Source organism: Mercenaria mercenaria, chromosome 12 (assembly GCF_021730395.1).
Source record: "Mercenaria mercenaria strain notata chromosome 12, MADL_Memer_1, whole genome shotgun sequence".
Lineage (NCBI taxonomy): Eukaryota > Metazoa > Mollusca > Bivalvia > Venerida > Veneridae > Mercenaria > Mercenaria mercenaria.
This window is the reverse complement of record NC_069372.1, coordinates 11086134-11111827: the sequence shown is the minus strand read 5'-3', so window position 1 is coordinate 11111827 and position 25694 is coordinate 11086134. Positions and strand designations below refer to the sequence as shown.

General features: G+C 35.7%; 1 protein-coding gene across 1 annotated transcript; it reads right to left on the bottom strand.

The window, feature by feature from the left end:
• Positions 1-2465: 2465 nt before the first annotated feature.
• On the bottom strand, positions 2466-25690 carry LOC128547215 (ADP-ribose pyrophosphatase, mitochondrial-like). Its single transcript, XM_053519187.1, has 8 exons — positions 25608-25690; positions 21375-21760; positions 17698-17793; positions 14847-14933; positions 12799-12907; positions 12086-12229; positions 9805-9922; positions 2466-7906 (listed from the first exon to the last, which is right to left on the bottom strand). The coding sequence occupies exons 2-8, from the start codon at positions 21755-21757 to the stop codon at positions 7779-7781; spliced, it is 1065 nt and encodes a 354-aa protein (XP_053375162.1). The 5' UTR covers positions 21758-21760; positions 25608-25690; the 3' UTR covers positions 2466-7778.
• Positions 25691-25694: the final 4 nt, after the last annotated feature.

Sequence of the window (25694 nt, the reverse complement as noted above, 5' to 3'; positions counted from 1 at the left end):
GAAGACATAGAGCTTAGATATTTGGTGTGAAGCATTGCCTAGTGGACCTCTACCAGATTATTCAAATCATGACCCCGGGGTCAAAATTGACCCCGCCCCAGGGGTCACTTGATTTTACATAGGAAAATCTTAAAAAATCTTCTTCTCAAAAAGCAGAAGCCCTAGAGCTTAGATATTTGACATGTAGCTTTGCCTAGTGGACCTCTACTAAAGTTGTTCAAATCATGACCTCCAGGTCAAAATTGACCCCGCCCCAGGGGTCACTTGATTTTACATATGAAAATCTTCAAAAAAATTCTAAAAATCAACCAGAAGGCCTAGAGCTTAGATATTTGACATGTAGCATTGCCTAGTGGACCTCTACAAAATTTGTTTAAATCATGACCCACGGGGTCAAAATTGACCCCGCCCCAGGGGTCACTTGATTTTACATAGGAAAATCTTAAATAATCTTCTTTTAAAAAATCAGAAGCCCTAGAGCTTAAATATATGGTGTGAAGCATTGCCTAGTGGACCTCTACCAAGTTTTTTCAAATCATGACCCCCGGGGTCAAAATTGACCCCGCCCCAGGGGTTACTTGATTTTACATAGGAAAATCTTAAAAAATCTTCTTCTCAAAAAGCATAAGCCCTGGAGCTTAGATATTTGACTTGTAGCATTGCCTAGTGGACCTCTACTAAAGTTGTTCAAATCATGACCCCGGGGTCAAAATTGACCCCGCCCCAGGGGTCACTTGATTTTACTTATGAAAATCTTCAAAAAAATTCTAAAAATAAACCAGAAGGCCTAGAGCTTAAATATTTCACATGAAGCATTGCCTAGTGGCCCTCTACAAAATTTATTTAAATCATGACCCTCGGGGGTCAAAATTGGCCCTGCCGCCGGGGTCATTTGATTTTACATATGAAAATCTTCAAAATTTTTCTAAAAATAAACCAGAAGGCCTAGAGCTTAGATATTTTCGTGTAGCATGGCCTAGTGGACCTCTACAACATTTGTTCAAATCATGACCCCCCCAGGGTCAAATTGACCCAGCCCCAGGGTTACTTGATCGTGCATAGGGAAATCTTCATAAATTTGCTAAGAATAAACCAGAAGGCCTAGATCTTAAAGCTTTAGCTATGAAATTTGTTCAAGCAAGCAACTCTACTCAGGTGAGCGATATAGGGCCATCATGGCCCTCTTGTTTATCATTGGCAAGTTTTGAATATTTAAAAGAAGCATTTAAATTCTAAGTTACGGGTTTTCTGGTGACCAAAAATGTAAAAAATTTCAAATTGGAGAAATATTGGTCAAATCATGGCGAGAAGTCAACAAGGCAGCTAAATCCAGCCGTAATGTACGTGTGTTGAGGGACATAAAATTTTACAGTTGGTTTTTGGTACACTAATGTAATCACTGTTTAAGGATTTCCAGCTTTGCAAAAATGAAATCGGTTACACCGACCTTATAAATGAAGTAATCATCAGTCACTCGGTGGAAATGTTTTGAAAACTGCAGAATTTGACAGCATTTTTAGCTTACTGCTATAATAAATGCAATCATTAATCTATTAATCGTTTTTGTACCCATTGTCTGTCCATCCGTCTGCCTGTGCATAGACACAATCTTGTGCGCACCATCTCTCCTCATTCCCTTGACACAATTTAATGAAACTTCACACAAGTGATCAGTATTAAACAACAGTAGTTGTGCATGGGGCATATAAGGTTCTTTCAGAAAAAAAAATTGCAGAGTTACGGGACTTTTTTTGTTACTATACTACCGGTATAAACATAGACACAATCTTGTGTGCTCATCCCCTTGACACAAATTAACACACTTCACACAAGTGATCAGCAACAACAGTAGTTGTGCACGGGGTATGTTAGGTTCTTTCAGAAAAAAAAATTGCAGAGTTATGGGACTTTATTTTTGTCAACATACTATGTACATACAGTCTGCATATGCAATCTTGTGTGCCTAATCTTCCGAACCTTGCACACAATTTAATGAAACTTCATACAAGTGATTAGTACCAACCCTAGTTGTGCATGGTGCATGTTACGTTCTTTTAGATAAAAATTCTGCAGAGTTATGGCACTTTGTTTTTTGTTACTATAATGTATACATACAGTCTATATACATACAGTCCACATAATTACGCAATCTTGTGCATCAAATTCTAATGTACTGTGTCAGTGCATGCTGGGGGGGGGGGGGGGTACATTCATCACCTTTAGTGATAGCTCTAGTTTGCTCTATTTCTGGAAGAACAAATGAAACTAAAACAATACAAGGTGTTTTCTTTTCAATAAAATTTAATCTCTATGACATAATACAATAACTAAATTTATATTAATTATACAATATTCAAAACAATAACTTCTAAACATGTATAAATTTGCATATAAATTTTGGGCAATAAAAGAATGATTGTGGCAAAGTGTTTCAAAAGGAATCTAAGAATTAACAAAATCCAATGCACATTTTCACTAAAACAGTTTATTTTTCAAAACTAACTTAAAATTTAACTTTACTTATATCTAAACTAACTGTGTTTGTAGACTTACATTCAGAATTAAATGTCGTGTACAACAGTCATTTGTTAAAAACTTTTAAGCTAGCAGCCATTTACACTGCTTAGCTATATATACATGTATTATCTGTGCATTATTTCTAACCTAATACACAGTCATGTTATTATTTGTCTACATAGATACTATAAGTAATTTGTTTATAAACTCAAAATATATATTTGGGACTAATACATTCTTAATATGTGTCACAGCAGCTGTGTAGTGAATAGGGCATTTCCGTTAAACCGTTTACTTGACATCAATATGAGCCCAACCATGAGAAAACCAACATAGCGCATTTGCAACCAGCATGGATCCAGACCAGCCTGCGCATCTGTGCAGTCTGGTCAGGATCCATGCTGTTCGCTAACCGTTTCTCATATTGCAATAGGCATTGAAAGCGAACAGCATGGATCCTGACCAGCACTGATGCTGGTCGCAAAGGCAGTATGTTGGTTTTCTAATGGTGTGGCTCAAGTATGCTATTTCCTATTATTTTCCATTACTGAGTAAATTAACCTGTTTTAAGCAACATCCTGTCTATAAAAGTCAATTTTTTCCCTTTCCTTGACTAACTTCTTGAGACAGGCTTTACTCTAATGTAATAGGTTACAATTTTTAATGTAATAATCTTGTAGGAAAAGAAAGGCTGTACTCTTATATAAGTTACAATTTAAAATGTTATAATCCTTTAGGAAATGTAACTATGCGAATAATAAAGAAAATATACTACCTTTTCTGTTTATATTGACAAATATATAAAAGTAAAATTAAATAAGCATTTTAGACTGTCTACACAACTAGTGGAACCATGAATATTCATGCAAATTCTACCCAATCATTACTAATTGTTTCATGAATTTTTCAGAATAGAAGTAACGGAAAATAATAATTTTGAAGTTTTCTTACAGGATTTTGATTCGTGACAAGTAACTTACAACCTCAACATACGAATAAGAGTTGACAACCTATGACTTAAAAACAGTCTTCAGAAAGTAATATTTATGTTACTCATTCTGCAATATGATGGGCAACGGACATTTTTATCTAACAAACATGTTTATCATGAGGCTTCTCGCTGTGTTTGGTATGTTTTTGGTTTTTAGCTACCTCAAATATTACCGGTTCTACAGCACTACATGCAAGCACAGCTAACAAATATGCATATGCGGCATTAAATTTTCTATGAGCTACATCAAAAAAAAAAGGAACAAGAGGGCCATGATGGCCCTATATCGCTCACCTGTTATCATTGCACTTGAGGACAAGAAGGTCCTCAGAAAAAATATCTAAGTCCAAAGGACAGGAACAACAAAGGGAAGAAATTTAACCAAAAAGAAAAAAAAATCTTAAAAGGTACAGATATGTCAAAATACACCTAAAAATTGGAGGTCTCGGTTTTTCCCTACGGCCAATAATAAAAAAAGTTACTCAAAATAAGCTATTTATAGTAACGTAAAAGGGAAGTAATTAAAAAGAAAATTATTGTAAGTGAACAAAAGAAGGATCTGCCAAATAAATCTGTGGATATAAATGAAATTTCAGATCAGTATCTTCATTAGTTATGGAGATATACCCATTTTAATTTGAAATAAAGGGAGGTAATTTGACATAAAATCAGTCCATAGTTATCTACCCTGATTGGCTCAGTCCAACTAATGACAATAATGAAATTTCAAGTAAGTCCTATAAGTACTTACTGATATAAATCCATTTTGATTACAATCAGGGGAGGTAATCATATATAAAATAACTCTGGAACCTACGACTAGATCTGATTTGTCATGGAATCCAAGATTTATTGTTGTTGAAGATATTTTGGAAGTTTGTATCAAATAAAACCATAAATGAAGTCTCTATATGGCTGCAAAAGCCAAAATAGCCAATTTTGAACCTTAAGGAGGCCATAACTCTGGAACCCATGATGGAATCTGGCCAGTTCAAGAATGAAACCAAGATCTTGTGGTGATACAAGTTGTGTGCAAGTCTGGTTAAAATCGAATCATAAATGAAGCTGCTATTGTGCAGACAAGGTCAAAATAGCTAAGTTTGGCCCTTTAAGGGGCCATAACTCTGAAACCCATTATGGGATCTGGCCGGTTCAACAAAGGAACTGAAACCTTATGGTGACACAAGTTTTGTGCAAGTTTGATTAAATTCAAATCATAAATGAAGCTGCTTTTGTGCAGACAAGGTCAAAATAGCTAATTCTGGCCCTTTCAGGGGCCATAACTCTGGAACCCATAATGGAATCTTGCCAGTTCAAGAAAGGAACCAAGATCTGACTTATAGTGATACAAGATGTGTGCAAGTCTGGTTAAAATAAAATCATAAATGAAGGTGCTATTGTGCAGACAAGGTCAAAATAGCTAATTCTGGCCCTTTCAGGGGCCATAACTCTGGAACCCTTAATGGAATCTCGCCAGTTCAAGAAAGGAACCAAGATCTTATAGTGATACAAGTTGTGTGTAAGTTTGGTTAAAATCAATAAATAAAGCGCTATTGTGCAGACAAGGTCAAAATAGCTTATTTTGACCCTTTCAGGGGCCATAACTCTGGAACCCATAATGGGATCTGGCCAGTTCAAGAAAGGAACCGAGATCTTATGGTGATACAAGTTGTGTGCAAGTTTGGTTAAAATAAAATCATAAATGAAACCACTATCGTGCAGACAAGAAATTGTTGACGCACGCACGGACTGACGACAGATGAAGGGTGATCACAAAAGCTCACCTTGTCACTATGTGACAGGTGAGCTAAAAAACAACAAATGAGGCAGGCGGTTATTGGATGTTAAATATGGAGAAATGGCAAGGATATATATTAAGATGGTGGTCACATCAAAAAGGACCATACTGCAATTTTAATTTAATTTCCATATATTTGGCAAATTCATTAAATATACATTTATCATTTCTGTGTTTAAACTAATGTGCTATTCTGTCATAAAATGATTCATAATGATCCTTTTTTATGTGACAACCTGACAGTTTGGTTGGCATTTGGCACACACATAAAAACTATAGCATTTGATAAGATACTAACTGCATGTATATACATACTGAAACAACACAACAACAATAATTGAAAGGTGTAATTTAAGATTTATCCTAAAAAAAATGGTTAATTTCTGTGTGCAGAAGTTGGGGAGTGGGGACAGGGACACTTGTATTAATGTGTTGTGCATGTCAGAAAAAGTGTTAAGACCTAGAGTCATCGAACATTATATGAATTGTTATTTGGCATGTGAAGTTATGTACTTGGGGGTTTTCTTTGGGATTTCATCCCCCCTATCGTCCTGCACAGAGAATCTAAATTTAAGTAGGAGATGTCTAAAAAAATGTGCAGCTGGTGTGTTGTTTTGGATATACCCCAACCCTTCCACAAAACCCCCAAATTTTTTTTATTTACTCATTCAGTTTCTTTTATCTTGTACTTCTTTTGATGGTAACTTTTAGTATCTTCAAACCTCCCCAAGGTAATATGAAAGTTTACTAAGTCTCCAGGGTTACCAAGAAACTGAAAACTGAACAGTGACATTAAGTGGGGGCTCCACTGTCATGTGGACACACATCTAGTTTGAACCTGCTAGTCAGCTGTTGTCAATGTGTTGCCTATAACCACATAAGCTTGGCATAATCTATGCATAAATTAAAATCTAGAAAAACTAAAATGATAATACTGAATAAACCTGCAGAGAGATACAAGAATAAAGCGCTCAGCTTTCGGTGATGGCATTCATCAACACTCTTACCCTGTCACAAAAAGTCCAATTTTTAACTCTCTTCTGGCCTGCCTCCCCTTTTTTCAGTATGCAGAATCAAAGTGGGGTGGGGTGGACCCTTGGTGTGCACTTGAAAATATGACAAGCATAAATTTTGTGACTAAGTAATATTTTTGAAGAATTTTTAGCCCTGCAAGCTGTACTATGCATGCAACAGAAACAGTAATTATTACTGTTTCTGTTACATGTATAGTGTGCATATATTATGGTGGAGATTTTGATAAATAAAACACAAATTATATATAAGAAAAGTTACACACGAAAGGAAAAAAAAAGTCCTGAAACTTGTAGCATGTGTAGTAACTGTCTGTTACAAATGTTATCAAATAAAAGCAAATTACTTCCAAGCAATCTGAATGCAATATCTAGCAAAAAGTGTAAAATAGGTATCTGAGTATTAAGCCATTGGACTTAAAAGGTATTTGCACATATGATTGCAGGATCGTTCAATTTCTGGCAAAAAGAAATGATATTACCATTATTTATTTTGTTTACTTTTGGTGTACTCCAATTGAAATGAAATAATTTAACTATGAAATCACTATCTGTCACAAGAGCAATAGAAAACCAATAGAAATCTTTTAATTTCTGAGACATGAGATTTCATGAATTTTCTAAAAAACAGCTATTTCATGGGGAAATGAATTTGTAAACTGATACTTTAGCCCGCTGGTGGCAAGTTATTTTGCCTTTGCAACCAGTGCAGACCAAGATCAGCGTGCAAGTCCCTGCAGGCTGCTCATGGTCTCATTGGTCTGTACTGTTTGCTATTCAGTCAGAACATTTTCAGTGAACACCTTTTTGAATAATAAGTGATTTTGCCCAGATTGAATGTTGGACAAGTTATTTTAGAAACTTAGCAGGGTAAAGGTTATTAAATACTAGTATTATTTGTTTTATACAATTTCATCAATTGATGCCACATGTACAAATACATGTCTTAATGATTTCATAGTAAATTAGTCTGTATACCTTTTACCAACTAAATTGCAGAATATAATAATTATGAGCCGTGCCATGAGAAAACCAACATGATGGCTGTGCGACCAGCATGGATCCAGGTCAGCCTGCGCATCCGCGAAGTCTGGTCAGGATCCGTGCTGTTCGCTAATGGTTTCTCTAATTGCAATAGGGTTTGAAAGCGAACAGCATGGATCCTGACCAGACTGCACGGATGCGCAGGCTGGTCTGGATCCAGGCTGGTCGCAAAGCCACTATGTTGGTTTTCTCACGGCGCGGCTCATATAAATACCGCTATATAAATTCTAATTTTGTAGTAATAATATCTTTGTAACAATTTGACAATTATTGCAAGCTATTTCAAATGTCACAACATAAAGACAATCGAGAGAACGTGCTGATGTCTCGACTTATCAAATGGAATATTGTTGTATGACCCGATTTTATTGAATGGAACTTGATATATTTATCATGGTCATACATGACATTTCTCCCAATGGGCATTGCGTTCTTTGGCAGTATCTCTGATGAAATCTATATGACTTGCGTAGAGTTCAAGACCGCTATCAATGTCCTTCCATTTCACATCTGCCGCATCATCTCCTGAATAACAGAATGAATGGTGTAAGTAACTCAAATATTAGAAAAACAAGAGCTGGCTCCATAGGATGACACATGCCCCCGATGGCACTTTGAATGAATAGTTATGGCCGATGTTAGAGTTTGGGACCTTTGACCTACGGAGCTGGGTCTTGCGCACGACACGTCGTCTTACTGTGCCACACATTCATGCGTAGTTATTTTAAAATCCATGCATGAATGACAAAGATATGGACCGGACACGCCCATCAATGCACTATCATGAAAAATGACTTAAGTGTGACCTTGACCTTTGAGCTACGGACCTGGGTCTTGCACGTGACACGTCGTCTTACTGTGGTTCACATTCATGCCAAGTTATTTGAAAATCCATCCATGGATGACAAAGATATGGACCGGACATGCCCATCAATGCCCTATCCTTTAACGTCTAAGTGTGACCTTGACCTTTGAGCTACGGACCTGGGTCTTGCGCGCAACACGTCATCTTACTGTGGTACACATTCAGGCCAAGTTATTTGAAAATCCATCCATGGATGACAAAGATATGGACCGGACACGCCCATCAATGCACTATCCTTTAACGTCTAAGTGTGACCTTGACCTTTGAGCTACGGACCTGGGTCTTGCGCGCGACACGTCATCTTACTGTGGTACACATTCATGCCAAGTCATTTGAAAATCCATCCATGGATGACAAAGATATGGACCGGACACGCCCATCAATGCACTATCCTTTAACGTCTAAGTGTGACCTTGACCTTTGAGCTACGGACCTGGGTCTTGCGCGCGACATGTCGTCTTACTGTGGTACACATTCATGCCAAGTTATTTGAAAATCCATCCATCGATGACAAAGATATGGACCGGACACGAAAATTGCGGACAGACTGACAGACAGACCGACAGACGGTTCAAAAACTATATGCCTCCCTTTGGGGGCATAAAAATCCTGAATAATAAACCTGAATATCTAATATAATCTGAATAATGAGTAACTTTTTGGAAATAACAGAGCAGATCTGTAGAGTAACTCTCCCAAATAACAGAGTAAGACTACAGAATCTCCTGAATGCCAAAGTAAGTCTACAGAGTAAAATTTTTTAATCTACTGAATAACTTGGTAAATTTACAGAGTAAATCTGCTGAATAATACAGCAGATCTACACGGTGGCTTTTGAAGCAAAGGGTGAATCTACTGAGTAAATCTCCTCCATAACAGTATATTTAATGAGTAAATCCCCTGAATAACACAGAAAGACTACAGAGTAAATCTCCTTAATAACAGAGCAAATCTATGTAAATCACCTGAATAATACATTAGATCTACAGAGTAAATCTCTTCGATAACAGAGAAGATCTACAGGTTAAATCGCCTGAATAATACAGCAGATCCAGAGTAATGCTCCTGAATCATAGGGTAAATCTGAATAATACAGCTGAGCAGAGTAAATCTCTTGGATAACAGAGAAGATCTACAGGTTAAATCGCCTGAATAATACAGCAGATCCAGAGTAATGCTCCTGAATCATAGGGTAAATCTACAGAGTAAATCTCCTGAATAATACAGATGTACAGAGTAAATCTCCTGAATAATACAGATGTACAGAGTAAATCTCCTGAATAATGCAGATCTACAGTGTAAATCTGAATTATACAGATGTACAGAGTAAATCTCCTGAATAATACAGATGTACAGAGTAAATCTCTTGAATAGTACAGATGTACAGAGTAAATCTCTTGAATAATGCATATGTACAGAGTAAATCTCCTGAATAATAGATGTACAAAGCAACTCTTCTGAATCACTGGATAAATCTAGAGTATATGATCTGAAAATTGAGTTGTTACTGAGTAAATTTCCTGAATAAAAGAGTAAACCCAATTTTCTGTACAATTACCTGCATGTAAATTAAAAGCTCCCACCCCTGTTCCATCGTCATCATGGAAATTCATTGCTTTTGTCTCCATCCAAGCATTATCTGTGTTACGGGGATCATCTACATAGCCTTTATATATCTGTCAATACATAAAAACATCAGTACATGAAAACTATAAACCTGGCTATACACGAAAACTTTATATATCTGTCCATACATGAAACTTGTTTTACCAGTACAGATATCGGGATAATCTGAGCAATCTTGGTAGATGGTCACACAAGGAACATTTTGGTGAAATTATTTAAAAAATTTGTACTACCTTATTAGGAGATCTTTTGAAGATTTTTTCTATCTTTAGCACTGGCAACCCCTATGTGTAACCAAGTAGAACCGTATGATAAATTCTGGACAAGGAACATCCAGGCCAAGTTTCATCAACTTCCATCAAATAGTTTTAAGAGGAGATGTCATTTGAAGACAACTGTGAACAGACAGACATGTCACTTTTACCTACAGGTATATAGTAGAAACTTAAATTTTTTTCTTGCATGAAACTGCTGGCCTGATTTTCAGCTCATGCTGTGGCTGTCGTCCTTTGTGCATGTGTCCATTCATCGTCAACAATTTCTTTAAATGACATCTACAAAACCACTGAATGGATTTTGATGAAACTTTACCTAAATTATCTCTTGGTGGCTCTCTAAATGGTTCAAGTTCATTGCACATATGGGCCACTATGGTTAAAAATAGGTTTTCAGCTAACAAACTCTAACATCTTCTCTGTAGTAATAATAGCTAAAGCCTTGATACTTGGTTTGTGTTATCAGGATTTGACTTTCTACAATTATAATTGTTCAAATTATTGCTCTAGGATCAGAAATGGTGACGCCCCTGAATGTGAGGTTTTATATAAGAAATTTTAAAAATCTTCTCTGAATTCATAATAGCTAGAGCCTTGATATTTGGCATGTGATATCAGGGTTTGACTCTCTACCATAACTAGAGCTATCACTAAAGGTGATGAATGTACCCCCCGCATGCACTGACACAGTACATTGCAATTTGACGCACACAAGATTGCATAATTATGTGGACTGTATGTATACAGTATAGTAACAAAAAACAAAGTCCCATAACTATGCAGAATATTTATCTAAAAGAATGTAACATGCACCATGCACAACTAGGGTTGGTACTGATCACTTGTGTGAAGTTTCATTAAATTGTGTGTTAGGGTTTGGTAGATTAGGCACGCATAAGATTGCATATGCAGACTGTATGTACATAGTATGTTAACAAGAAACAAAGTCCCATAACTCGACAATTTTTGTCGCTGAAAGAACCTAACATGCCCCATGCACAACTACTGTTGTTACTGATCACTTGTGTGAAGTTTCATTAAATTGTGTCAAGAAGATGAGGAGAGATGGTGCGCACAAGATTGTGTCTATGTATATAGTATAGTAACAAAAAAAACAAAGTCCCATAACTCTGCAAATTTTTTTTCTGAAAGAACCTAACATGCCTCATGCACAACTACTGTTGTTACTGATTACTTGTGTGAAATTTCATTAAATTGTGTCAAGGGGATGAGGAGAGATGGTGCGCACAAGATTGTGACTATGTATATAGTATAATAACAAAAAAACAAAGTCCCATAACTCTGCAAAAAATTTTTGTAAAAGAACCTAAAATGCCCCATGCACAACTACTGTTGGTACTGATCACTTGTGTGAAGTTTCATTAAATTGTGTCAAGGGGATGAGGAGAGATGGTGCGCACAAGATTGTGTCTATGTATATAGTATAGTAACAAAAAAACAAAGTCCCATAACTCTGCAATTTTTTTTTCTAAAAGAACCTAACATGCCCCATGCACAACTACTGTTGGTACTGATCACTTGTGTGAAGTTTCATTAAATTCTGTCAAGGGGATAAGGAGAGATGGTGCGCACAAGATTGCGTCTACGGACAGATGGACAGACAGACAGACAGACAACCTGAAACCAGTATACCCCCCTTACAACTTTGTTGTCGGGGGGTACAATTATTTAAATCACTGCCCTAGGGTAAAAAATGTCCGTGGGTGTGACGTTTACATACTATAGGCTTATATAAAAAATACTTTGAAAATCTTCTCTCAATCCATAACAGCTAGAGCCTTGATATTTGGTTATGTGATATCAGGATTTGACTGTCTGCTGTAATTGTTCAAATTATTGCCCTAGGTTCAGAAATAGTAAAACCCATACATATTCCAAAGTATGATAAAATAAATATGAATCCTAAAAAACCCATACCTTTAATCCATCTTTGAAGAAATGGGTCAAAGTTTCTTTTATTTTTATTTTTCCCTCGTCAGTAGCTTCTAAAGAATTCAGTGCTTCTTCTCCAAATTCTCGTATCAAGGTAGCAGTTCGTTCTTCTTCTGGATCCACCATACCCTGAAACAACATTAAGGATAGAAAACAAAGCGTAATATTTCTTTTCAACTGAATGGAAAATGTAGAAGTTGGGCAGAGTCTGTTCTAACGTACAGTCAAACTTTGTTCGCTTGAACTCAGATAATTCAAACACCACCCTTTGCTTGAACTCATTGTCATGTCCCAGCAAAATCCCTTTTTTATTGCATTTTTTTCGATGGCTTGAACTACAGATAACTCGCATAAATTTTGCTTCGTCGTCGATTTCCAGCTAACAAAGTTCAGCTGTAGTCGTAATATTTTAAAAAACCAGCCACACCTCCATAATAAACAATCAGACATGAAAGTTACGACGGTATATGCATGACAGTATATACAAAGTTTCACTGCAGCTGGAACGAAATTGTAGAAGAACCATAGTACACAAGGAAATAAGACAATCATACAGATGGATGAACTGATGGACAGTTCAAACACTCCATGCCTCTTGGATCTTCGACATATTTATCAAAACTAAACACTATTTTTCAACAACAGTTACTGTTTGTCATACTTGAACTTTATGAGACATGAGACAATAATGATTTTACCCCTGGTAAAGCCCACTCGCCACAGTCCCGTCTCTGTACAGCCACAAACTGTAAAATAGGTTTACCATCGTCTCCTACAACAACTTCATCGTTTTCATCCCTCTTCCACCTACAGTACAAAAACAAGCTTTTAACTTTTTTATGGTGTTTTCACTTTAAATACCTTAATTATATTCTTTTATCTAGTGCTATTTAATAAGAATACTAGCAGTTACCTAATGGTAGGAGCTATTTTCTTCAAGTTCTCCATGAAGTAGTAATTTTCATTACACCAAAATGGAAATGACAGGTAATAAAAACACACCCACTGTCCATGGAGAACAAAAATTAGTATCAAATAACAACTGTGTCATAAATTCAATAAAGACACAAAATTTTATAGTCAAACCTGTTCTCTGCAGCCAGCCAAGATATGATGTGGCTGGTAGAGGCAGGTGACTGCTAAAACCCCCAACATTTCCTACCGGGGCAGACAGAAAATAGTGGGAGGAGCTACATTTTGTTACTCAGAAGCAGTAGCTAAAAATAACCACTGCAAACACAGGTAGCTTGTAGCAGACGATCTTTCAAAATACAGAAGAGCATGCAACTTACTTGCTGTTTTCAGTTGTAAAAGTTATTAATCCAATTTTTGTAAATATTTTCTTTAAAATCACTAGTTTTTTCTTTTCTTCACAGGTACTTGATAAGTTTTGTGGGATTTCTTTTATAAGACATTGTTCTATAGGAAGAAGATTCCCTATCAATGTTATCATTCCAGTCAACAAAGCAAAATTTATTCTCATTTGACATGTTGTTTCGTTTGAGAAATTATTTAATTAAATCCAAATTAATCAAGATGAATGTAACACTAGGACTGTGAAACACAGTGTCAAGACATGAAATGAAAATTAGGCAATTTTTGGAGGCCTGTTTCAGTCTGACAATGTATTATCTAGAAAGTCAAGATAATAGGCAATTAGGGAGGACTGTCAAAACAATACACATTCATGGCATCAAATTTACTGATAAGTTTGTAGCACTTTGCAACTGGACTTTCATACCAGATTATTCCCAAATTCAATTGAAAATAATGCATTGATTGTAGTTACTGTGGAAACAGAACAGTCAGAAATTACAACTTATTTATCTAACACAAGCTTCAGTAAATAAACACTTATGTACTACATGTACTAGTTATATAATAAGTATTTATTCACTTCATGCACATAATAAGTGTAAATCATTTTCTGAGATAAACACAAAGGTGATAAGAAGCAGGTAAACAGAGGTGACTGTGAATGTTGTGAATAATCTTCTGCTGCAGTATTTTTGTTGATAAACAAAGCCACGTGCTTATTCTGTTTACATTTCTCAGCTCTCTGAGGTTATGACCTCTAAGCCCCTCCCGAGAAATTCAAATTTTTGACAGCTGAGATTTTAAAAAAATCTATAAGTATACTTTCTTGACATTTTTTGAAAAAATTAAATGCACCAATAGAAATGATACATATCAAAGTATAAATGTGCATGTTTTAATTTTTTTTCTTTCAGGAGTTCTTTTAGGATTTCAAAAAAGGGGTCTCTGATGTTTACCATGCATATTTTATGTAGAAACCTGCCCCAGTGCCATCTTCCTGCTTTTATATCCCAGTTGGGGGTTTAAGTTAAGTAGAAATTTGAAAAAAACTTCATACTGAGAAGTTTGCTGACTGGCAGCAAAAAGCAACTGGCTGCTTAACTCTTACCATGCTAAATTTCTGTAATAAACTTGTTGATCTTTAAATTTGGACAGTAACAGTAACTGTTAAAAGGGGTGTTTACCAAAAAGATACTGACTGAATGGCGAACAGTGCAGACCATGCTCAGACTGCACGAATGTAAAGGCTGATCTCAGTCAGCACTGGTCGCAAAGGCAGAATCACTTGCCGCCAGGAGGCTAAATGTTAATATAGATAACAACTAAGGCTGGTTCAATTGCAAATAATATATTATATCTATTGTTTATAGCTCCTATTACATCAAGGATTAGAATATTACAAAACCTTACAAGTTATGCTATGGTTTACCTTGTTACAATTGGGTCTGCGGCGTGGTTAGGTCCCCAACGTCCCAGACTTCCTCTACCAGTTAGCCCTGTACGACCTCGAGGATTTCTATAATTTAGGAAGAAAAAATATATAATAATTTATAGATAACTAGATTTGTTTCACTGCCTTCAAGATTCTAGCATTTTCACTGATAAAAACTGGTCACATTTATGTAGTTGGTCAGCAGATTTTCAGATACAGTCAGGCTAAAAACAAGACGCAATATCATTTTGGAATACTTCAGATGTTCCATTTTATTGTTTGCAGTGTTTGTGACATTTTTCTAAGTATTGTGCATTCTGACATCACCCGAGACTGATTTGTCACCTAGTTAAACAAAGAGGGGAAACAACAATGACAAAATATGCAATAAACAATGGTAGATGTGTGCACTCATGAGAGAACATTATGATGTAAAATCGATGCATGATTTAGGAAATAATGTATATAGAAAAAACATGTTTTAACATTATTAATGCACGAAATTTGGTTATATGTCCGCGGAATAATTTCACGAGGACGTAGCCTGAGAGAATAATTCTGGGGACGTATAAACGATTTGAGTGTATTAATTTAAGTAAAACACGATTTTGCTATACATTATTTTGATTGTGACATGTGCCTAATGTAAATAATAAAATTTGTAAAAAGATACTTTGGAAGCAAAGAATGCAACCAAGAAGAATAATAGCAGACTCGGTTTGATTGAGTCTGTTGATGAGAGGTAATGAAATATGCAACACCTCTCACGCCCCCTAGCACCGGCTTAAGCGGAACTCTATTACACATATGTTGAATGGACTCCATGATCCCAAAGGACCAGAAAATATAACAACACTGTCTAATACAAAAACAAAAGATAAAATATACAGTGTAGTGCTCTTTCTTGGTCGCAACAAAAATAGCGACATCAACGCATGTTAATGTGATACCATTTTAGCATTTAAAAGCGTGTTTTAACAAAAACAAGCACATTAGAATTTTAATTAATTACTATCAGAATAAATGTTCTGAGTAATTTCAAATAAAACAAGAGGGCCATGATGGCCCTATATCGCTCACCTGTTATCATTGCACTTAAGGACAAGTCTTCAAGGTCAAAAGATCATAATAGAAATCAATCAAAAGAATTATGAGAAAATATAGTTGAAATTTTCTTTAAGTAACTTTAAAAACAAGATTTGAAAACTTTTTGTAGAGGTCCACTAGGCAATGCTACATGTCAAATATCTAAGCTCTTCTGGTTTATTTTTAGAAAATTTTGAAGATTTTTCTATGTACAATCAAGTAACCCCATGGGGCAGGGTCAATTTGACCCAGGGGTCATGATTTGAATAAACTTTGTAAAAGTCTAATAGGCAATGCTACATGTCAAATATCTAAGATCTAGGCCTTCTGGTTTATTTTTAGAATTTTTTTTTAAGATTTTCCTATGTAAAATCAAGTGACCCCTAGGGCGGAGTCAATTTTGACCCCGGGGGACAAGGTTTGAACAAATTTTGTAGAGGTCCACTAGGCAATGCTACATGTCAAATATCTAGTCTCTACGCCTTCTAGTTTATTTTTAGAAAATTTTTGAAGATTTTCCTATGTAAAATCAAGTGACCTCTGGGGCGGGGTCAATTTTGACCCAGGGGGTCATGATATGAACAAATTTTGTAGAGGTCCACTAGGTAATGCTACATGTGAAATATCTAAGCTCTAGGCCTTCTGGTTTGTTTTTAGAAAACTTTTGAAGATTTTCCGTTGTAAAGTCAAGTGACCCCTAGGGCGGGGTCAATTTTGACCCCCGGGTCATAATTTGAACAACTTTAGTAGAGGTCAACTAGGCAATGCTACATGTCAAATATCTAAGCTCTAGGGCTTCTGGTTTTTGAGAAGAAGATTTTTTAAATATTTTCTTATGTAAAATCAAGTGACCACTGGGGCGGGGTCAATTTTGACCCCGGGGGCCATGATTTGAACAAATTTTGTAGAGGTCCACTAGGCAATGCTACATGTGAAATATCTAAGCTTTAGGCCTTCTGGTTTATTTTTAGAAATTTTTTGAAGATTTTCCTATGTAAAATCAAGTGCCCCCTGGGGCAGAGTCAATTTTGACCCCGGGGTCATGATTTGAACAATTTTAGTAGAGGTCCACTAGGCAATGCTACATGTCAAATATCTAAGCTCTAAGGCTTCTGGTTTTTGAGAAGAAGATTTTTTAAGATTTTCTTATGTAAAATCAAGTGACCCCTGGGGCGGGGTCAATTTTGACCCCGGGGTCATGATTTGAACAAACTTGGTAGAGGTCCACTAGGCAATGCTTCACACCAAATATCTAAGCTCTAGGTCTTCTGGTTTTTGAGAAGAAGATTTTTAAAGTTTTTCCTTTCGGTTGCCATGGCAACCAGTGTTCTGCATAGAATTCAATTCTTTGAATAATTTTGAAAGGGGGCCATCCAAGGAACATCCCTGTGAAGTTTCATCAAAATTGGCCTGTTGGTTTAGGAGGAGATGTTGTTTAAAGGAAAGTGTGGACGGACGACGGACGGACGGACGGACGGACGGACGGACGCCGGACGGTGAGCGATCACAATACCTCACCCTGAGCACAAAGTGCTCAGGTGAGCTAAAAATTCAATGAAATGTAAGAATGAAAATATGCAAGACTTTGTGCTTTACCACCTGATAACAGCTTAGATATTTAACCATTTAGGCTTCTGCCCTTGTGTTTCAATTCCTGTTTATACTTAATCCAAATCATGGTATATCAGATGATAAACCATACAATGGCCTTCATTCTTTAAAATGATATTTATAACTAGTACTGTTAAGGTGCAATTCTTACCTTGGATATCCGTCAATTACTTCATATTCACCCTGAGGCTCATAAGTTCTTCTGTTCACTTTGCAAGATTTATCTATGCAGTTGAAAGTGATTCCACTAAAAGTAAAAATAATGTCTTAATCATTCCAACAAGTCAAGAAAAACTGCAGAAAACTATGAAGCAAGCAAATACATCAGTTTGTGCAGTGGCGCACATTTATGGTCATATCTAGACTGCTTAAGTGAATTTGCAGTAAGCATCTTTAAATGATAGCATAAAGATTTAAGACTGCTATCTTAACAATTTTCAGTCCTAACATTTGCAGGACATTAATTATTAAACATGTAAAAGTTAAAAACATAATTGAGCCGCACCATGGGAAAACCAACATAGTGCATTTGCGACCAGTATGGACCCAGACCAGCCTGTGCATCCGCGCAGTCTGGTCAGGATCCATGCTGTTCGCTAATGGTTTCTCTAATTGCAATAGGCTTTGAAAGTGAACAGCATGGATCCTGACCAGACTGTGCGGATGCGCAGGCTGGTCTGGATCCATGCTGGTCGCAAACGCACTATGTTGGTTTTCTCATGGCGCGTCTCAATTATGAAGTCTTCTGAGTTTACTTAAAGAACATTCAACAGCTAAAGATATCCCCTAAAACAAAAGATACAAGAGCTGACACAGGAGACAGCGTGCTAGACTATTTCGATGTTGGACAGTGAAACTGGGCACATCTGAGGAAGCTGCAGCTGTCAATGGAGTGTTTAATGGCTCCAAAGGAGGATGAAGATATTGCACAATAGCTTGAGTCTGTGTCAAAAATATTAAGTTATAAGAGAGATAAAGATAAAGTGTATCAAAACACTAAATAAGTATAATTCTAAGCAAAAGGGAGGCATAATTCATAAAAATTGGTGCAAGAGTCATACACCTTGTGTGATGATGTGGAACAACTACTTCAAGTTTGAATAAAATCCATTTAGTAATTACTAAGATATAGTGAAAATGCATCAAAATTAACCTTAAATTTTAAGTAAAAGGTGGCATAATTCATAAAAAATTGGAGCCAGAATTATGCACCTTGTGTCATATGATGTGGGTGATAAAGTGGAACAACTGTTTTAAGTTTGAATCAAATGCATTTAGTAATAACTGAGATAGAGGGCTAAGAGTGAAAGTGCACCAAAAATTTTAACCTGAAATTCTAAGTAAAAAGGGGAGATAATTCATCAAATATTGGTGCAAGAGTTATGGCTCTTGTGTCATATGATGTGAGTGATGATGTTGAACAACTATTTTAAGTTTGAATCAAATCCATTTGGTAATAACTGAGAAAGGGTGAAAGTGCATCAAAACTTCAACCTGAAATTCTAAGTCTTCTTCTTCTTGTCGTTCGCAATGAAATTCTAAGTAAAAGTGGGGGATAATTAATGAAATATTGGTACCAGAGTTAAGGACCTTGTGTCATATGATGTGGGAGATGATGTGGAACAACCACTTTTAGTTTGAATCAAATCCATTTAGTAATTATTAAGATAGAGTGAAAGTACACCAAAACTTTAACCTGAAATTCTAAGTAACAAGAGCTGTCCGTAAGACAGCCAAGCTCGACTATTCGAAATATTGTCACAGAAGCAGGAAATTATTACCCAAAATGTTAAATATCAAAAGAGTTTAAGTTGGAAAGGGGACATAATTTGACCAAAATACATATCAAAGTTATGGGACTTGATGCTATCAACTAGTTTTATAACCCCGAAGAAACATGTTAGGTTTAAATTCAATATCTGCATTAGTTTTGGAGATAGTAACTTGCATGTAAACTTTAACCAGAATTTTCTAAGTCCAAAAGGGGGCATAATTTGTTCAAAATACATGTTAAGAGTTATGGAACTTGACCTAGTGAGGCTGGTAATTGACCTAGAAAAGGAATAAATAAGATTCAAAGCTATATGCCTTTTGGTAATAGCTGTATGTACTTGCACGCAAAACTTTAACAAGAATTTTCTAAGTCCAAAAGGGGGCATAATTTGCCCAAAATACATGTCAGAGTTATGGGACTTGATTCTATCAACTAGTTTTATAACCCCGAAGACACATGTGAAGTTTCAATTTAATATCTATATTAGTTTTGGAGATAGTAACTTGCATGTAAAACTTTAACCAGGATTTTATAAGTCCAAAAGGGGGCATAATTTGCCCAAAATACATGTCAGAGTTATGGGACTTGTCCCAGTGAGGTAGGTAATTGATCTAGAAAAAGAAAAAATAAGTTTCAAATCTATATGCCTTTTAGTAATAGCTGTATGTACTTGCACGCAAAACTTTAACCAGAATTTTCTAAGTCCAAAAGGGGGCATAATTTGGCCAAAATGAAGGTCAGAGTTATGGGACTTGGTGCTATCAACTAGTTTTATAACCCCGAAGACACATGTAAAGTTTCAATTCAATATCTGCATTAGTTTTGGAGATAGTAACTTGCATGTAAAACTTTAACCAGGATTTTCTAAGTCCAAAAGGGGGCATAATTTGCTCAAAATACATGTCAGAGTTATGGGACTTGACCCAGTGAGGTAGGTAATTGATCTAGAAAAAGAAAAAATAAGTTTCAAATCTATATGCCTTTTAGTAATAGCTGTATGTACTTGCACGCAAAACTTTAACCAGAATTTTCTAAGTCCAAAAGGGGGCATAATTTGGCCAAAATGAAGGTCAGAGTTATGGGACTTGGTGCTATCAAATAGTTTTATAACCCCAAAGACACATGTGAAGTTTCAATTCAATATCTGCATTAGTTTTGGAGATAGTAACTTGCATGTAAAACTTTAACCAAAATTTTCTAAGTCCAAAAGGGGGCATAATTTGCTCAAAATACATGTTAGAGTTATGGAACTTGACCCAGTGAGGTTGGTAATTGTCCTAGAAAAAGAATAAATAAGTTTCAAAGCTATATGCCTTTAAATGATAGCTGTATGTACTTGCATGCAAAAACTTAACCAAGGTGTGACGCCGACGCCGACGCCGACGCCAGGGTGAGTAGAATAGCTAGACTATTCTTCGAATAGTCGAGCTAAAAAGGGAGGATAATTCATGAAATATTGGTGTGAGAGTTATGGCCCTTGTGCCATATGATGTGGGGGATGATGAGGAATTACTATTTTAAGTTTGAAACAAATCCATCAAGTAATTACAGAGATAAGGAGAAAAAAAGAGAAAGTGTAAAAAAAACTTTAACCAAGGTGGGGACACGGGAGGACGCTGACGCTGACACCGGGTTGAGTAGGATAGCTCTCCATACACTTCATATAGTCAATCTTAAAAAAGGATACCAAGTCACCTGAACTTTGTTATTCATAATGTTCTTAAGTCTACAGATAATCGCCCAAATTATAATACTCCATGTTCCTCAACAGAGCACTTTCTGTTACTACAGCTACATGTAGTTAAGATGCCAGGTCATGTTGGCACAAAGGACTGTCTTCCTGAACACTTTTCATGAACATTGTAATTTCTCAGAACTTTTAAGTGCTCCTTGTTATGTTTTAGTAAAATAAAGCACATAACATTAATTTTGTACATCACATACATTGTACATAGTAACATACACAGTTTCTTAGCAAGTAAATATCATGCTGTAAAATCGAGATGTTTCAGCAACTTTGCCACTTTTATGCTTCAATTACAAATGTTTCTTACCTTGGATCTGGTAGATCTGCCCAGACTGGTTGTTTAAGCACAGATTCACTTGTGAAATCTACTGGAGCATATTCAAGAAAATCAACGTTCCAAGGCACTTTGTCATCTGGAACTGGACACCGTTCAACAGAATCTTTTGTGCGAGGATAAAACTTGCATCTGGCTTTGACATGTACACTCATTATGAAATGTTTTGTACTCAAGTTTCTAACATGTGTAGTATGTTGTTGGTTTAAGGTGGTGTGTGTAGGTGAGCGAGTTTGGGCAGCACCTTGATACTGATGTCCGTTTGCAGTTGCAGGGGTGTCTGATTTAATTAATGATCTAACAGCAGACTGTCTGACACAACCTGTGAAAATTGTTTTCCCTACTCGGTGGCCCATCAACTGAAAATCAAAAGAAATCACCATATTTAAATTATACTAACACACCTTAATTTCTTGAGGTTTTTGAAATTTTCAATACTTTTGTTTCAAGAAAAAGTCCAAATTTTGTAAAAAAAATAATACCAGTACTCTCTCATGAATACTAACACTACCACAAATAAAAAACAATAAAAACATCAGTGTTAGGTACACAGTGTTAGATATATGGATATGTACACTGGCCCAAGAAAGTCAAAAATCAACAGGTTGTGTTAGAAATAAGGATGTGTGCACCTGCTTCTGAAAGTCAACAAGAGGGCCATAAAGGCCCTGTATCGCTCACCTGACCTACTGACCTAAAGATCATCAAGATAGTTTCATTAAGATATGGTCATAAATGTGGCCTCTAAAGTGTTAACTAACTTTTCCTTTGATTTGATGATCCCCCATTTATCAGTAACGTTTGGTATCTACTCTCGAGTTATGTACGTTTTATTAATTTATCTATTTACTGACATTTAAGATCAATTGCATATAACACAACACAAGGCAATAAATATAATATCCCAGCATATAAAAAACAATTTCTATACATGGTAAATAAAAACAAATCTGTATTTAAGACCAGGGTAAGATGCATACTTTTAATTAAACTGAAAATTCTAAGCCAGGTGTTATACTTGAGAGAAAGCTAGAGACCTATGGATAACCCATTAAGCTAAAAGCTTATTTCCAAAGGGGTCCATGTTAATCTACTAAAAGATACAGTGTAAGAAAGGAAAATGTAATATAAGAAATACGGTACCCAGATTTTGGTACAACACGGGATTACTTAAAGTATGCATAACAGTTAATGATAACACATTACATAAAATTTATCAAAATTAATACATTATTATATTAATATCAACTTATCACATTTGTGTTAAACTTATTTATCACAGATACACATATCACATACAGATCAGTAATATACAAAATCACTTTTACTTTCTGAAGTTTGTTTATTCAACAGAAATCTCTTAACTAACCTTTTGAAAGTTTTAATATTCTTAACATTTTTTATGTTTTCAGGAAGAAAATTCCATTCCTTACATCCAGTATAACAAAATGTCTGTGTTACTAGTGTTATTATTAATACTAGGTAACATAATAACATTGTAATGATGTTGGTTTTTATAATGTGATATTTGTAATATTTGTATTCATGACATACATATTCACGAATAAATCTATCTATAAAATTCTTCTGAGTGGATCTGGAACTTTTAACAAAATTATATCACTCAAGTATGAAGGAAAGTGCCATAAAACACTCTATGCATATGATTGAGTCGTAGTTGCTTCGCTCTATTTTTCAAATTTAACATATTTAGGTGCACATAATCTTGCCACTTAACAGAATCCCTAGGAGAGTAACCCTTTATGAATCTGATTATTTTGTTTTGCATCACCTGTAATTTGTGTTTTAAACCTTTATTCAGACCTTCATACCAGGATGAACAAGAATAATCAAAAAGACAAAAATGTTGTCAAAGTGCAGAACATAAAAGTTTCCTTGTGTTAAAATCCAGGCATCTATTTTGTCTTCATAAGAATTTAAGTTTTCCATTGACCTTTGTTATAATATTGTGAACAATTGAGTCACCTGATAAAAAACTGTCTATAGATAAACCTAGGTATCTGACCTGATTAGAACTATTTATACTATAACCATTGCAATTTACAAATGCTGATTCAAGCTTACTTAGCTTGTGCTTTGGGCCAGAGAGAACGTATTCTGTTTTTCCTAGGTGAAGGGATAACTTATTGTCTATTAACCAGTCTGAGCAACTTTCCAGTACTTGACCAAGTTTGACAGATATAAAATCTGGATTTTTATGACTAAACAAAATTGTGCAGTCATTAGCATATAAGATAAGTCTACAGTCTTCATGAGACTATGCTAGTAATCATGTCATTAACATAGCATAGAAACAGGAGGGGCCCTAATATGCTGCCTTGAGGCACACCGCAAGTAACCGGGTTAGCATTTGACATTGACTTTCCTAGACTAACGACCTGACTTCTACCTGATAGATAGGACTTAAACCAAGGAATTGATCTGACCCCCATCAGCTCTAATTTTCTAAACAGGATATCATGATTTACTGTATCGAAAGCTTTCTGAATGTCTAACATTATCATACCTGCATAATCGGTTAATCATTTTTTAAAGTATTCCACTTAACAGTATCTAACGTTGGGCGCCAGATGTAACAGAGTGAAAATACTTCAGCCCTGACAGGGAACTGAACACTGTACCTTTCACACCCAAGGCGGACGCTCTGCCATATCGCTATAAAAGCTAGGTCAATAGCAAGGAAGTATCTATAAGCACACTTTTACTCTACCCTGGAACAACTGATACGGGGACTGGAAACCGGCATTTATCTTATCTTATGCTGTCGTCCAATCGAAGCGTATGCCGTAGGTTATTCTGCTATTACTCAAACACTTACGCCTTACATATCAACTCGTCCTTTCAGTGAAAATCTGGGAAAGCATTTGTTGAATTTTTTGTTGAAAACAAAAGTTCTGCCATGAAATTATTGCCTGCATCTGTTTTTAAATGGAAAATATCTACATTAATGTTACTTTTCGCCCTGTGAAAATGGCTAAATCTAGACTTGTCTTACCCAGAGAGAAAGATGTCGTTTTTTACATGATATTTGCCTTGTTGATTCAGAGTATTTAGAACAAAAAAATTAGGGCATATTTTAATGAAAATAGCAAGTCAAAACTGTAAACTGTTGCCTAAAAATATTTGTTTATGATATTGCTCTGTTCTTCATCCTTTAAATGCGTGTTAAACCTAGATGATTTTCTGTAGTTTTATCTAAAAGTTCGGAATACTAAATGTAACTTCGTTGACGGCCTTTTTAAAAAAAAAAATATTGTTATTTTAATTTAAATTCATTGAATTTTTCATACATCAGTTTTAAGATTAAATTTATTAAACTAATTTTTGGAGTTTAAACAACAATTTTGTTTGAAACATTCCCTACGTTCAAGAAGAATGTTTGTTTCTGTATGTAAAAATCTGACATTATAAACAATAATTATAATTATGGCTCTACAAGATTAAGAAAAGTGTCAGCTTTCTATTATTTTCCATTTTTTTTATTCAAATCCAACAAAAATCGGCCCTTTGATAAAGGTTTGAAGTTACGTGGTAAAATATTTTTCAGGGAAGTGAGCTCGAGTTAATTCATAATAATTAAGCATATCACCACATGCAGTCGCATGCTGTTTTTGCTTCAGAATCCCTTTAGATCAATCTCTGATCATCTAATTATCGCCACTTAACATGTGACTGGTAAACCCTTTGAACAATAAGTGTTATGGCTCCATGATTAACATGAGGTAATATGCTAATTACACGCTAATCGATAGTGGCGAAAACGAAATATCGATCGCTAACGACTGGTCGATATTTACAGGTATGGACGACAGCATAATACAGATAAATGTATTGATTTATACGGAGTTTCTACTCCCCGTATTAGACCTTCCTGCTCTACCCTACAAATGCATAAAAAATAACGATTTGGAAATTTAACTGAACATTTGCACAGACCCAACGGTGTTGGTGGCATCACCAAACTGGTGAAAAAATGCCTGATTTATAGATGGGAATGAAATGACCAAACGAGTAAGAGATGTCTGGGGACGAGCTAACAATATGTGACGAGCCTTCTGTAGTTTCTGTTTCACACAAAACATATGCACTACTATTCAAGACTCTTTTGATAGAACTGATCTATATGGTTGTCTTGTAAATAAAATCTAATATTTATCAAACACAGAAACATGTATGTGCGCATACCTGGAATGTTTACCTGCCACAACAAGGGAGTTAATTCATTAATATCTAGTATTTTCCCTTGATAAAGTGGAAGCGACCGAAAGGGAG

Bases quoted from the DNA above. Each gene is read 5' to 3' on its own strand.
- LOC128547215 (XM_053519187.1), bottom strand. From the start codon at position 21,757: ATGGGCCACCGAGTAGGGAAAACAATTTTCACAGGTTGTGTCAGACAG. The intron at 17,794-21,374 runs GTAAGAAACATT...TTTTACTTTTAG, and splicing joins GCAGATCTACCAGATCCAAG to TGGAATCACTTTCAACTGCA. The intron at 7,907-9,804 runs GTAATTGTACAG...TCTGTTATTCAG, and splicing joins AGCTTTTAATTTACATGCAG to GAGATGATGCGGCAGATGTG.